The sequence below is a fragment of the Dermacentor andersoni genome, chromosome 5 (genome assembly GCF_023375885.2).
Source record: "Dermacentor andersoni chromosome 5, qqDerAnde1_hic_scaffold, whole genome shotgun sequence".
Classification (NCBI taxonomy): Eukaryota; Metazoa; Arthropoda; class Arachnida; order Ixodida; family Ixodidae; genus Dermacentor; species Dermacentor andersoni.
Window position 1 is genome coordinate 189516896 of NC_092818.1, and position 15353 is coordinate 189532248.

At 52.0% G+C, this 15353-nt stretch overlaps 1 protein-coding gene across 3 annotated transcripts in view; it reads right to left on the bottom strand.

The window, feature by feature from the left end:
• Positions 1-15353, bottom strand: part of LOC126532314 (protein C-ets-1-like) — a 195769-nt gene that overhangs the window by 61736 nt on the left and 118680 nt on the right. Inside the window, exon 1 of one of the 3 annotated variants that reach the window (XM_050180004.3) lies at positions 9510-10440. The exons of the other annotated variants lie outside the window; for them this stretch is intronic. Within the exon in view, the coding sequence (XP_050035961.1) occupies positions 9510-9738 (229 nt within the window). The 5' untranslated portion in view covers positions 9739-10440. Of the gene's footprint in view, positions 1-9509; positions 10441-15353 lie in introns of those variants that run through there. 3 annotated transcript variants of the gene reach the window in all.

Below are 15353 nucleotides of genomic sequence, written 5' to 3' on the forward strand. Positions count from 1 at the left end.
TTTCCCAGAATCCCGCAGAGCCCGGTTAAAACAAGAAACACAGACGCGGGAGTCGCGCGTTTGTGCGCTTGCATGGCACGGTGGCGCTATACGAAACCACGCGCCCTTCTCGTCTCGCCACGTTGCTGTGTGCGTGCGTTCCAGCGTGAGGAGGAGAAGAGAGAGGCTGGCTGTCTTTCTAGAATGACTGCCCTTCGTTTTCAACACCCGGCTGCGGCTACCGCAGTGCGCGAGGAAGGAAAAAGGTCTCGGCGCGTTCAGTATGCCCAGGAGCGCACTTCCAGCCATATCCTTCCATATGGCCAAGCGTCGTGGTGACCGCAGCTGAAAGACAAACAGTGACGGTACGATTTGGAAAGAAAAAAAAAAGCGCTCACGAACCATCGTCTACGACAAAGAGATGCGGTAAAGTAAGGAGACGAAAGAGCGGCTAGGCCATGCTGCTAGAAGACTTCTAGGCATGTGTTCTTGGAAACACACTTCCTAGAAGCGAATGAAGGAAGAACGAACGCCACAGAAATAGGCGATGTGAAGAATGCAATAAAGGAAGGAAATTTGAGAAAGGAGGGCTACGATCCTTCCAAAGCCACTGGTTAGGAACATATCAACATTACATAACACCGAACTATATATAGACAACTGTAACCAAGCCTCACTTTAAGAACCGATGCCTTGCTTTCGCACAAATCGAATTCAAGCTGGACACTCCGCGATACGCTACAGGTTACCCGCAAGCAGGCATATCCAAACTGTAAGTAAATAACTTGTCTCACTGGCCTAGTGTTAAACATACCTTGCAAAACCGATCCCATAGAATGAAATGGCACTTTAAGAAGCCAAACTACGTACGCTGCGTCATGATTTTGTAGCTAAACTGAAAAAAGGCGACGCCTAATAACACACAAATATGGCATCGGGAAACGCGGTTCCTGTATTCGACTAAAAGCGCCTTTTCTCTAATTTTGCACTTTCTACTAAAACCGACGCTAACTATACCGTGTTGATTCCAAAATTTACCATATTATGAAACTGTCAGAGTTCCACCCAAGAAAATTAATCTTCAGTCGCAAGTTTAGCATGTGTATTGCCTGCTGTCGCGTGCTTGTTGTGCCTATAGCCTAAATACCAGACGTAAGAACTATCCTACACTTGCTTCCAGCCATTTCTACTTAGCCGCGCCAGTGGATCACAGTACTATACCGTACAAGTTATTGTCAACATTTGTAACTTTCCCCTGCAGTGCACGGCACCAGAACTACCGATAAATAGCAGTTGCGAAAATTCCATCCAGACTACCTGTCGCAAACTCAGTTCTTATCCCTCCGCTGCGATAACACGTAATTAAAAGCCAAGTTCTGGGGTTTTACGTGCCAAAACCATGATCTCATTATGAAACACGCCGCAGTAGCAGGCTCCGGATCAATCTTGACCACCTGCGGTTCTTCAACATGCACCTAAATCAAATTGCACCAGTCTTTTCGCATTTTGCGGGGCGATACGTCCCACGATGGAAACTTCATTGTTAACGGAAACGGCAAACCGCGGCTGCGCGAGAGCGCGCGCCCACACCGCGTGTTTGTGCTATTCCAACAAAGCACGTGGTTCACTCCACGAGTTAGACAGCCGAAAGGAATGGATTAGCGCGCACGACAACGTCGCCGCCATCCACCGGCACTCACTCCGCAGGAAGAGCCTGGAGTAAAAAGCCACGATCCTTCGCCGCACGCTGCTGGAGGAGACGGCCGACGACGGCGGGAGTACGCGCGCCATCGCAGCGATGGCCGGCCGTCGACGGGAGGTCGGCCGAGGGCGCATCGGTGCCAGCGACTTCGCTCGGCCCGCGCGGACTCATCTCACGTGCACACGCTGGACGCCGATCCACTTTCTCGCCGCCACGGGGCTCGAGCACCACCTGCCGCAAAACTGGCGTCGGCGACAGCCAGGCAGACGGAACGCGATTGGCGCTCACCGGCAGTGCACAGCTTCTGCGCAGCTGCCTGTTCGCGATGTCGCCACGCCGCAGGTTCGTTGCTGTTTTATTTATTGTTTCGTTATTTCGTGTGCCGGTGCGTGTGTCTGTGCGATTGCAATATCGCCGTAAGCTGGGAGACTCATGCTACAGGGACTCTCTCTCTCTCTCTCTCTATCTCTCTCTCAATTTAGTGTTGCATTATTATTTTCCTCACGGCTGAGACTCTGCGAGAGAGTGCGTACACAGTACTTGCTTTTGCTTTGCCGCCTTTCCACATTAATTTTATCCGCAGCCGCTAGAAAAGAGCGTCGTGCAGCCAGTTGTGACTCATCAGAGACAGGCACGTACTATTGCACGTACACAGATTCGAACACGCGCGAGATATAGGTCGTTTAAAATACATGTGTGGCATAGCCAAATGGCGGGGCGAGGATCAATGGGAAGTTATATACAGCTACGCCGCTTACTCTACGCCGGTGCAACAGCCGGATCTCAGGACGAGCAAGTGTGCGTCCCCCGTAATACACACAGGCCATGCGGGAGAGAGAGCCTGAAGAGGGAAAAAAGCCGGCGGAGTGTTATATGTGGCAGACTGCTTTCAGCGACCGGCACAGAGCGAACGCTCTGTAAACACAAACAGTCACGCTTCGTATTTAAAACGCAATCACCCAGCGACAAGCCGTCGGAATGAGATCGGAACTGCTCAAAACGTACTACAACGCGCGTACTAAATGGGCATGCGGGCATCGACACCACCTTTGTTCCCGCATTCTCGCTGCCTTTTCTGTTTGAAAAACGCGCCGGATATAGCAATATATTCTTAGAGACCGATACGCCACTAAATGATTTGGGCAAATTCATAGATAACTGTACTGCAATGCGATGCCATGTGCTATACGACGTACGTCGTGTCGTACCAAAAACGTTTTCAACAAGTTCCAGCAGATTCCACCAGTCAGAGGCGTCACCCTTCAAAGGGGTCGTACCATATGTCATGAGCTTAAGATGTAGCGGCGCTTGGGCGTGTTTTGAAGAACCGAAGCGGTAAAGAAACCGCGCGCGTGCTCACCAGACTTTGCAACGCTAGAGGGCATTGCGTTAGGTGAAAAGAACGTCTGGTTAACGAAAAATGGTTTACGCCTCGCGCATGCACGCGCACTAGTGAATACGGGGCAAAACACTCTCCAAGGTCGCGCCTAGAAAGCTCGCGGTGCGTGCGTAACCCAATACGCGGACCTAAACGTGGCGGCAGCTGCACTTGAGGCCGCTGCCCTCCCTGCCTTCATCGCAAGACCAGAGTAGCTCACAAGTGGGCCTCCAAGCATGACGCCAAATGCCGCGTTTTTCGTTGGGTTTAGTTGGGCGCCTCGGGGCCAGAGGCTTAGACGGGGTGCGTCTATCAATGGCTGCCGAGAGGGGTGCTCACAAGCTGGCCGAGCCCAATCGTCAGAGTGAGGAACACAGCAAAAGAAGAGAGAGAAAAGAAAAGAAAGAACACTCCCGTTGCTCAAAGTACATCAGAGATCCGCGCCAACTGCCGATCTTACGATTCGAGCTCAATAAAGAAGTACGTGTTTTGCAAACAACAACTGTATGACTGAGGCGGTCGATCAATGTTAATATTGAGCGGTATGCAGCAGTACGTAATGCAGAGAAAAGAACCACAACGACGCAACACCAATAGGACCATTTCATCCGCCTATGAATAGTTAAGTTCTGTCAGTGTCCTACCCTACACGGCAAATGAATTTGGCCTTCCTATGCCACCACGAATATAAGAGCTTCGGCAGCTTTATATTTACATGTCGGCTGTGCTCTCCTCTATACGTGGCCATTAAATGGATAAAGGAGTAAATGTCGACATAGTGAAATTTTTGACGTACGACTCAATAATCTACCATAAGCTCAGCGCTGTAGTAAGTCCCCAGCAGTACTCCAAGCAGCCTCACGTACGTTTTGTGTAAGCCCGGTACAGCTGAGGGAAGTGCACGAGAGCTGTGAAAGTCTGACGACCAGCAGAAACCCTGCCTGTATGGGAACCGCCACGACCCACGTCTGTGGCCACCGGACGCGTAGACCAGCCTGTACTGCCCGACCGTTTCCCTAGCCCCTTCCGTACGCTTTAACACCGGTATATCGGGTATCGCTTCGCGGGAGTACGCACACGCGCCGGCTTGGAGTATTCTCTCACCACCCATGAAGCTAAAATAAGGGCCGGTGTAAGTGATCAGCAGCACTAACGTTCCGCTTGCGATTATGCTCGAAAGCTTTGCGTCACTGGCGAATAATAATTCACCAAGAAAGCCCACGAAAACAACGCGTCTCTGCATTTACTCAGCACGTCGTCTGCTTTCGAGAAGCAGAGGCTAGAAGGCGCTCAATGGAGGTCACATGTTCGAACATGGCAGCGCCCACGCGCCAGGGCTGTCAAACGTCTTCACCAATGCCGGCAGGTAAAATTGTTAGCACATTTTTATTCTAGCAATTTGTTTTCTGTTTTCATTTCACTTCTGCCCCGGATAAGCTCAGCCAGAACTGCGCGCACCCTTTCTCTATAGGCCCGCCGGCTGGCGGGACTCAACAGATGCTCGGTGGGGCTTTGAAGATTGCCACTGCCGTGTAAGAAGGGCAAACACCCTTGGCGGGCGAGTACACGACGCCAAAGGGTATCACGGGACTGGAGAGTCAACTCGCGGGACGAGCACGCCACGGCAACAACAGCCACTTCGGGCTTAGGCACGGATACCGGCGACGCGCGCGCACAAAAGCGGAGCCGCCACTGCCTGGCCACCCGAAGACGTGCGGGGCGGCTGCACAGCGGTGGGCCGACGGACGCGTGGCGCTCTTTTGTCGGGCCGACTCCCGCCACTAACGACATTAGGGACCCTGAGGCTGAACCGGCTGCTGGGAACGCGCGTTCAATTGGTGAGTCAGCTAGCACACATAAGTGGTCCACGGCGACCCGCCCCAATCTCACTGCTCAACTAGAGACAATGACCTTAATTCGACCCCAACGCCGTCCATCATCAGGAGACCGCGAAGCGTGCGTTATAGGGCGCCATATGCGCGGCCGTTAGACTACTCGTCTGATCTAGATCCGAGCCAATAGTGCTCAGTTATGGACTACTTTAACCATCTTCTTGCCCTTAAGCGCAATTTTATATGGCGTGGGAGACTACACGTAGGAGGGGACCACGCGTACGCATATTACTTGGTGATGAAACTTGATGTTGGAAAATTAACAGTTGATCTCGCCGATGCTGGTACCAGGGAGGCGTACAGTGCAAAACAACAACAACAACAACAACAATAATAATAATAATAATAACAATAATAATAATAATAATAATAATCTCCGTGGGTCCTCATCTATTCAGTAAAAAGAAGCCATTGATGTCGAAAGGGATGAGCGGTCTCCCTAAATATCTGCCTTGAATTATCAGCAAGCATGACGGGCCACGCGACTAACAATAGGCGTACACAGACAACCAGCCATGTGCATTGTCTCGAACCTATGCCCCCCCCCCCCCCCCTTTACGTGTCTGTCACGTGGCAATCCGCGACCTGGGGTACGCATACGCACGATGACACCTGATGATTTCAGCGCCACGTAGCCAGTAAATTGAAAGGGTGTTTTAGAGAAATCGATCGTGCAGTAATTAGAGCCTCAGCTATCTGCTCGTTTTGCACGCAGCTACTAATTCGCGAAACACGCATCCACCTGACCAAGGCACCTCGGATTAGCAAACGAGCAAAAAGCTGGCAGATGGCTGGGGCGGTAGCGATAAGCCATAACTTTATCTAAAGGCTCACTAATGAAAGACAGAGAACTAGGTGAATAGAAACATCTAACCTCGAGCGAAAAGGTGGCCAAAGAAATGCGTCATCAGGATATCATGTTCGATCCAATTTGTCAACAGAGCTATTGGGGGACGTGCGTGTTCTCTAAATCATCCGCATCATTAAAGCGCCCGTCAACCCCACCAGCGCCGTTGCTGTCGATTGAGTTAAAAATTGACATACCAATGCAATTCAGCTAAAGTCGAAATCGACAAACATTCCTGCAGTGTGCAAGAAACCTTACGAAGACCTGAAAACAGCCATGCGTCGACGGCAATTTTTCGCTGAGGAATGTTGAGTGAATGCACAGCAAAGTGATAGTCGGTAAGCACGTGTTAACCTTTGCACCCGCGAGTAACATTTTTAAAGGATCTGTTGCTCGCACGCGTTAACTATTATGGCCCGATAAAATCTTCGCGCAGCAGGAAAATAAGAGAGGCAAGGCTCGATGCCCCCCGAGAGTCACATGAACGATTTCGCCATCGTCACACACTCGCATACATCGCAGCGGGCGAAGGAAACAAAGCACTATCGGTCTATACGTACCTCGTGAGCGCGGCGATGCGAGTGTTTGAAAACAAGTCTTCCCACGAAAACAGCGAAGCGAGCGAGACTCCTCATGTCTGCCTAATAGAAGCGTCATGTCACGGTTTGTCGAGATGGCAATGCAACTGCGCCGTATAGATGCGCACAACCGATGGGGTAGTAATTCCCCCGCCAAAGTGATTCTTTTGCAACAGATTCTTCAAGAAGCTCCGGAGAAAGACTGAGAGAAACAGGAACATACAAAAACAAATGTCGTTTCATTAGTCATCGAATGCTATACACGCCGCACAGCCGCGCGCTATATAGTCAAGGGCAGCCTTAAGGGTAATGGCAGGAAACGACGTGAAGGGGCTTCCCACAGCCATGTTCGCCCCCGACTGGTCAGTGGCATTGCTCTGCATGCATGTAAGTTACTACCCGTGCTTGAAAAAAAATACTCGGGGCCACTGGGGACGGTCAAAGGCGAGGCGAATTTTCACGAAGGTTCCCCGGTTGACGGAACATAGCCTAGGCTGTCACGATGCTGAAATCGACGGGTCCCTGGAGCCTCGAAACGAGTCGGTGATTTTTGCAGGCACTTGTGGTCGCCTCTGATCTCGCGCTTCATATGGGGAGAGGCAAGGATAAATGAAAGGCATGGAGGTTAACCGGGAATGAACCCAGTTACCTACCTTGCACTGCTGGAAGGGGAGGAATAGATTAAGAGTAGAAGAGAAAAGCAAGTCTTGATGTCGCCGACGTAGTGAAAATTATCAGCTCTGTATCATTGACCGTCGCTCAGTCCGGTTACCTTCAGGGCTGCAACAACTGCGAGGAATCTGCGGGTAATATTGGATTTTGCCATTTGGCTTACTGTTTAAAAGTGAGAAAGCCGAGTGGTAACACCTGGAGCAGTAAGCCAGGTTCCATCGTCGGCCCGGCATTAGCTTTCAGGCAGGGAATGTCCGCTGCTACAAAAGAAGACCGGAGAGAACATCTCCTTCTCGTATAAATACATGCCATAGTACTTGAGCTGGTAAACATTCTTTCGAGTCCCCGCTTTTCATCTGCATGCGTGTGAAGAAATCATTGACTGCCTTATGGTATGGGTGTCTTCAGATCAAAGGTTATCGGCATTGATTGTAAACAAAACGAGATTTGTGAGAATATATTTTTATCATAATATGCGTCTATTAAACCACAAAAAGGGTAGGGTACTTTTTGTGCTACATTTTTCATGTACAGGACTTGGTAAGCCATATACATATATCGACGTACCAAAAGACAACAAAGAAGACTAGAAGGAAGGTTTCAAGTCCACAGGTGAAATAAATGACCAATGATCTGTTACTTAACCAATTAGTTAGTGCGCTTAATACGTGCTCACATAGAAATGCAATTCGCATTTAGAATCCGTACTATACTCCATCAATGTCTGCAAGTGTTTTACACTGGAGACATGTTTTCTTTTTTTCGAGTCTTCTTCTGTTACATGAAAGCTTGTGCATAGTTTTCGACCTACCCTCTCACTTTGACCACTTATCATGACAGTCATGGTTTTGTTAGCTGGCAAACTTGTTACATTTGTCACATGGCAAGGCAAACTTCGTTGGCTTGCCGTCCTCTTGTGTGTAGTATTCTTCACAGAACATGCTTCAGCCGATGAAGGACACATGCCTGCTACCTCTGGTTACTTTCAAGAAAGCGATGGAACTCGCCGCACCGCCCACATTTTAACATGTTCCAACTACGTCATCCCGGCTGCCATCCTGGCGAGATGGAGCGGGGCCGCTTATTTCCCGATAAGATCTCCTACGTGCCCCGGACCAACTGTTTTACGATAAACTTCGCGTCAACATAATCGCGAGTTCAATCCCACAACAGCTGCTGTTTCCTATAAAATGTTACAAGTCATTGCACTTTCGCGCCGGCAACGTCCGGTCCAGCACATGACCACTGGGGAAAAAGAGTCGTGGATTCACGCCGAAAGACCTCCCAGAAAGGCACCTCCCCTGCAAAGGTTGAGAGCGTGACTCGACACACTAATTATGTACGCGCGAAACTACAGGCCGGCAAGCTACGCTGGGGCCACGTGCTGACATGGGTCGGAGAAAAAGAAAGGCACGAGCAGAGCAAATGAAAGAGAGACCACCGCTTGGCCATCTTTCCCAAGGCGTGCGCTGGCCTGGAACAAAGCGCGGAGAACGGAAATACGCGTAAAACGAGATTCCGTCTTTCGCCGCGTCCCCGCCATTGGGTCGTCTCCGCGGAAATGCGAATCCGATTAGGGCATCGAGAGAGGGAGAGAAGAAACGTTGCACGAGTAAGGCGCCACCGCCGTCTTCGTGCGTACGCCTGCACTCTCGTACTTGTGCTCCCACTCGTCCATCATCCACGGCTCCGGCTCCGTGTCAATGATAATGGCGCCATCGTACTGCCCCCCCCCTTTTTTTCCCCTCTCCCTTACTCGTGGTGCGCTCGCGCACCAGCTCTTCATTCAGGTGCCGCGAGGGCAGACGCCCACGTATGCAAATCAGGGCGTGTTCCTCAGTCCTTTCTACCCAAAGCCTCACGTAAAAGTGGCGAGTCATCCTTCGCGAATCGGTTACGCACGCCATGCGGGAGTTGGTACCCTGCTTCTAGCGCGCTGAGGTAACGCGCTGGAGTCATCACAAACAAGAGGCGTTTATCCAAGAACCAAGGCGTGTTCTTGCATAGCGTAGTAGTAGTTAGCGGCAATAAGACAGTTCATGACAGCTGTTCTAGTTTAGCAGAAATTTGAGGACTACGGACTAGCCTGGTGAGACACGGGGCCGTATTTTACGACCATTCATATGACTTCTCTTTCATATGAGGGATCACGCATCGCTCGGACTGGCCGTTCCTCAATAACAGTGGCTTGAGGGCGTCCAATCCAATTACGCAAAGCCAGAAGAATCGAAATGTCTATGGATGCAGAATACGACCAGAGAGTGAATCGAGAAAGCTTAACATTCACAGTTGAGCGTATATCACCGACCGTGATAAAGATACCACATCAAGAATATCGCGCATTCTTGTGCAAATGCAATGTGGTGGGAGAGTAATGACAATATAAACGCTGCAGGAGGTGAACTAAGGGATTCAGAACCCGAATTGTAATATCTCTAGTTCGAAACTGTGCTGAGCTTACCTTTTGTAGTTTTGTGAAGCGCTGTCTTAGGTGCCGGAGGCGGCCGCATCTTAAAGTCCGTTCTGGAGATCTCGTTATGGCTATGGTGATGGTGGTGACTGACGGGTGTGTTGTTCGCTTCTCGCGTCAACCGTGGCGTTGAGTCCGGCGACGGCGGACCGGATGGGAGCATCTGTGCTCGGTTTTTGACCAGTGGTCGCGGCGTTTCTTCGCTAAGCACCATCGTCATCTAGCAAGGACGCGTCTGTACACTTTTGTGTTCACTTTGATTCTTTACTTTCGTAAAGTGCAGGCTACCTCACAGTCCAAACATGTGAGAAGGGCGCCCGCAGTCACGTGAAGGAGGGTCTCCGGAATTGCACATTGGATCACAAAAAGCTGTCGGAGTCTTGTGAGCGGCGCCCAAACGGTGTGAAAGCTCAAGGGCAAAGAAGCGGCGGTGGCTAAATCAGGTCACACGTTCTTAATGTAGGCGCGGCAGCCGTAATCCATCACGCGTATCCATCGCCAACACAGAACGGCGGAGCTTCGTCGTGGGCAGCTGCCTTGTCGTCCTAGCTCTCGGTGATGGTGTGGCCCCAGAGACGACGGCGCGGCGTCGAGACTACGGCGGCAACAGAAACCGGCGACGGAGACAGGTGATTAGTCTCCTCCATTCACGGGCACACTCTCGGCTGACGACATCGGGCGGGCTGCGAAAGGGGAAAGCCGGCGGTGGTCAATCGCGCGCGGTCTTCGCGACGACGGTCAAGGACGGCGGTGGCGAGCGCACGGGGGGAATTAAATCCGCCAGGCGCTGCAGCTTTTCAGAACAAGAAACTCGCCGAGCTGGCAACCTTCCGGAAGCAAAGAGCGGCACGACGTGGCGGCACCACCAAAACACCACCACTACCACAACTGCCACCGGCAGACCAGACGCCGACCATGTGCTGTCGCTTGCGCTGCTGGCTCCTTCGTCTCCGCTGCTCTGCCCGCAACAGACGCAGCACCACTCGCGCCGTACCACCCTCGCCCTCGAAATGTCAATGGAGAGGAGTTGTAGTCGTAGTAGGCTAGTAAAGTGCGTAAGGCGAGGGAGAACGGCTCCGCTACACGAAAGGAGGGCGGTAAGGGAGAGGCGGCGGTGAGCACTTCTGAGTCCTAAAGGTTGGGGGGACGAACCAGAGTGAAGAAGACGGACGACACCTGAGCCACGGCCGGAGACGGTTGGAGAGAAGGGGAAACGCGCGAGCAGCGCGGCGAGAGCGGGCCACGGCCGTCACATCCGGTCGTGGGGGGGGTCTCCCCGTCTCCTTACTCTCCCGTGACACCCCCCGCCAACCCCTCCACTGCCTCCACAGTGCTCGCTCCCCACCGCCATGGATGAAACCTTCCAAACACCCCCCTCAACCTCCTCGCTTATTTCCATCATCATCATCACTATGCGGGGACTGAGTTTTGAGGACTGGGGCAAGGCTGCGTGCATGTTACGGTGTGTATTTCCTTTTTCCGAGCTGCCCCGCGCCAGAGCGCCGGGCCGCGCCAACCTCCCCTCTCACGGAATCGCAGAGTAGTGCTAAGTCAGGTGGTGCCAGTGGACGCCGCAGCGATTTTTGAGCGCGTTTGCATCCTTCTTTCTTTCATTCTTTTCTTTTTTTCAATTACTTTTGGGATACAAGCCGATGGATGAGTGAGGTCGTATGTGTGCATCGGGTGCGAGAAAGCAGAGTAGAGTGGGCGAAAAGAAGTAAGGGAGCAGACTCAAGAAAACAGGACGGGGGACTCCTTTTCCGGCCCGTGAAGGCCTCAGTATACGAATAAGAAACGAAGCACCCTGTGTTGTCCTTCTGGGTCTGTTTGTTTCTCCTGGCTCGCGCATTTCTCAATGGAGTCGCGTGAATTGGTGGCTAGAGCGGAGGAGCGCGCGATGAATGGAGCTCACAGTGAGAAGACGAGTTCCCTTCTCCGAAAACAGTGATGGTAAGAAGAAAAGACTTTCCCTCCTTTCTTATTCAGCACAGCGGAGTGCTAAGAAGGCAGCAACGACGAAGAAAACGCGTAGACTGCGAGGGACATTGGGAGCAAGGGCGTCCGGAGGTTCAGACGGGCGTTCAAACAGTTCGTTTTCTTAAGCGTGACTCAGCAAGAGCCGGTTTGGATGTAAGGTGCCCACGCACACGTAACTGTGCAAGACAGTTGCGGTAGCCTACCAAAGACAAGCGTGAACGCGCGTTCGCCGAATCTCTGCCATCGAATCTGGTTGGCTTCATTCCCTTTGGCGCAACCGTGTCTTGCGTGCAACGTATCGCCGCATCATCAAATAAAACAAACAAGTCATTGGCACTTATAGGAGGTTTCAAGAGCAAGTCCTCGTGGTTTACCAAAGAACATGGGCACGACAGCCACAGCCGAAATTAGAGAGCAGTGCAATATAGTTCGATGGTAAACGAAGCACAGAGACAGCATGCCTCTATGCTTCGTTTGTCAAAGATCCAGCGTCCCCCTGTAGCAGCCAAATGGCACCTAAATTTCCATTGGATGCGACGCCACGTCACGAGCACGGCGCCTCACGAGAGCGCCTCGACGAAGCAGAGCGGGCGAAATGAAACACCTGCTGGGCGATAGCGCGCCAGGTGCTGCGTGAGGGGAGATGGCATCGTTGCGACGCTACGTCACCCTCGCTCTCACTCTCAAAAGCCGGCGCTCGGTTTGTATCTCTCTCTGTTACCCACCCCCCTGGGCTTAGCTGCTGGGCAAGCCTGCCTGCCTGCCTCGGTGGCCACTGCTGCTTCCTCGGTCTCTCGTCGCGCAAGACGTCGGTGGTATTCGGCGTTGGTACCGAAGGCTGCTGCTGCTTGCTGGCTCGGGCAGCACGTACGGCTATGGTACATTAATCACAGCGCAAAACTCGAAGGACCGCTCAGCGGCATTCAATTGGACATTGATGGTTTCGCATTCACAACTCATAAAACGTGCTTAAGTGTCCTCGGATTAAAAAATAACATAAGAAATTTAACCGGCATCGCTTTAAACAGGTTGTACACAACCTTCGCAAAGTGCATTAAGGACGGAACATTGCATGTGAATTCTCTTAGGCCACCGATGTCAAAGTACGGTTCCCGGAAACGCTCTCTTTTTGTTAATACATAAACGTGTCAACCAACCGGCAGGTCAGCTTGAAAAACGGCGTTGTGAACAAGAATATTTGAAGCCATTTCGCAACTGTGCTTTCTACGGTTGAGCGCGGCCGGGGAGATCAGCTGCGCCAGCCCCCAACGTTGACGCACCTGTGCAGACGACGCAGTGATGGAGAGCAACGGTGCGCGACAAGCGAAGTCGCCGCCGCCGACCAACGCTTTCCCCCAAGTCGCGGCGGTGCTGCCATTACCGGCCGCCCTCAACCGCAGAGCTGCGGTCATAAAGAAGCAGGCGCCAAAAAGGTGCGGAGGGAGTAGAACCGCCATCGCCACACAAGAGACGATCACGAGGGCGGTTGTGCTCGGTGGCTGTTGCCCTGCTGCTCCCTCTTCGCGGAACCCTCGCCGCGCGTACAACACGTAACGAGCAGTATGCGCAAGCAGGACCACAACAACGAGCGAAGGAGCATGGTTGTTTTCGCCGCACCGTCCACGCACGCACACAAGGCGATGGGCGAGGCGTGCGTTCGTGGCCGGCGCGAGGTAGGCGACGACGAATTGTGGCAACAAAAGAGCAGCGGAGAGAGGGCACACCGCGTCTTTTCATGCTATGGAGAAGAAGCAGAAACAACAGCAGCAGCAGCTTCGTCGATTGTCTCGGAGCGTGCCGCTAAGGACGCGTCTCCCCTGAGTCAGCCTTCGCGGCGAAGGTGTTTCCACAGAAAAGAAAGAACGCCGCCAGGGGCGGCCGATTGCTATGACCTTCTGCGCAAAGAATAGCGAGCTCGTGTTCGTGCGTCTCGGTGGCGGAGGGACGAGGAGGGTACGCCAGGAATCTTTTATTGCGGCTAATCAGAGGCTCCCCTGTGCGCGTGCTCCCGCAGAGGAGACAGTATGCGCTCTTCCCTGCTACATTCTCATCGTCTGGCGTGCTCGCCGCTGACGCAAGGTTGGCTGGCTACGATGAGCGGCAAAGCTGCCTTCTGGGAGCCAGGCAAGGCTAGCGTCGCCTCAAACGTCAGACGTAACGGGCTGCCGGGTTCGCCGCCTTCTTTCCTGCTGGTTGAAATGCACGTCCGCAGGTGCCAGCTATGCAAAACAGCTGCCCCAGGAATGGACCACGGAGCTGCGTGAATCTTGTTAACAGGTCGGTGATCTCGATGCTCAGGATCAACTATAGTTACAGCCGTGATTCGCCGGCTGTAAGCGAGGCGAAAAGATGTAGTGAGAACCTCGTGCCGCATTAGAATCCACGCGCGTGAGCGAAGAGCACCTTCCAAGCTTGAAGGCCAAAGAAGTTCTCGAATTAAGGTATGTCGGTGGAGAATAAACAGATGAACGTTTCAGCTCCACGTTGAACTTCACTAATGAGTAAACTTCCGCTACCTTGAATCGAGGCAGCCAGTACCATCCACGTGCGTTATTACGCAGCTTGAAGACTTAATAACGGACAATGCCAAATGTTTCGCGGAATGCCATATGCTACGGGCACTTGTGCGACCATCATGGCGAAACTAAAAAGAAAAGAAATTATAATACATAAACAAACGCGAAGTAATCTGGCCGAATACTGTGCACCGGAAGTACCATCCCATGTGATTATAGTTTCATCATTGGGTACAATCATGCTTTTATAGCGAAGCGCACGCCTCGCATACGAAACCCGTGACGGTAAAAGAAGACATACAGCCAAAAAAGTGCATTTCGTATGCGCCGTAGAGGACAACCTCTGTCCATGCAGCCAGGCGACACAAGTCAGTCGCGATAAGAGAAAGATTACCTCACAGAGCGTATATTACAAACGCCCGACACAAAACAACGCGGCTTCAATGTCACACTCGAAAGGCAACCTTTGCACTTCTCCGCGGACAGGCAGCCATCGCGGGAGAAATTTCCATGAATTACGCATATAATGGTGCAGCAAACAATTTCTGTGTGGCACCACAGCGCCTGCATGACCTCAAGGATCCATGCGACCACGCGAGAGCGCATCGTCCGCATGTGACGTAAGTGAGCCGCATGAGATCAGTTAGAATTCTGACTCGACCGCGACTAATCCTAGCGTCGGATACGGCACAGGCGAGTCAAGTATAATTACTCCTGTGTCTCGGTGTCGCAACAAGCCACGAAGATCGCGATTAAAACGCGCCTTATTGCTGTCTCCTGCAAGGTGTACGTAAAGTGTGCCCAAGGTAACGAAGCTCTGTCTTTATTATTGTTTCTTTCCTGGAACTGCTTTAACAGGTGTTTTATGGTAAGATAACTGTGAACCACTGAGTTTTAATGACATTCACCGCGAGCTTGTTTACGCGCGCATCCTATGAGAAGGGCCATGGTGCACGACTGTTCTGGCACGACGTTATCATGCAGCATGCCTGAGTGGTGGAAAGCGCACACGTGCTGTTTCAAAAAGGGGGAGACGTATATGCTGCTCCTACAGGCCAGTCAATGCTACCATATCGTCCATAGCGGTCTAGACAGCCTTCAGTTAATTGAACGATCTTACTGTTGGAGGTGTCACCTCACAGCGGAAACAGTGCGAGACACACACAACACCGTGCAGCGTTCATGTAGTGTGCCTCAGTCCTCGTTTTTCGCGCCATTCCCACTAGAAGCTGCAGCATACTTACTAACCCAAAGTTGTAACTTTTTGCAGAGGTGTCACAGCAACTTAAGTGAGTGAGTAACAACTTTATTAATCGAAGGAATGAGGGGTAAGTGAGGCTAA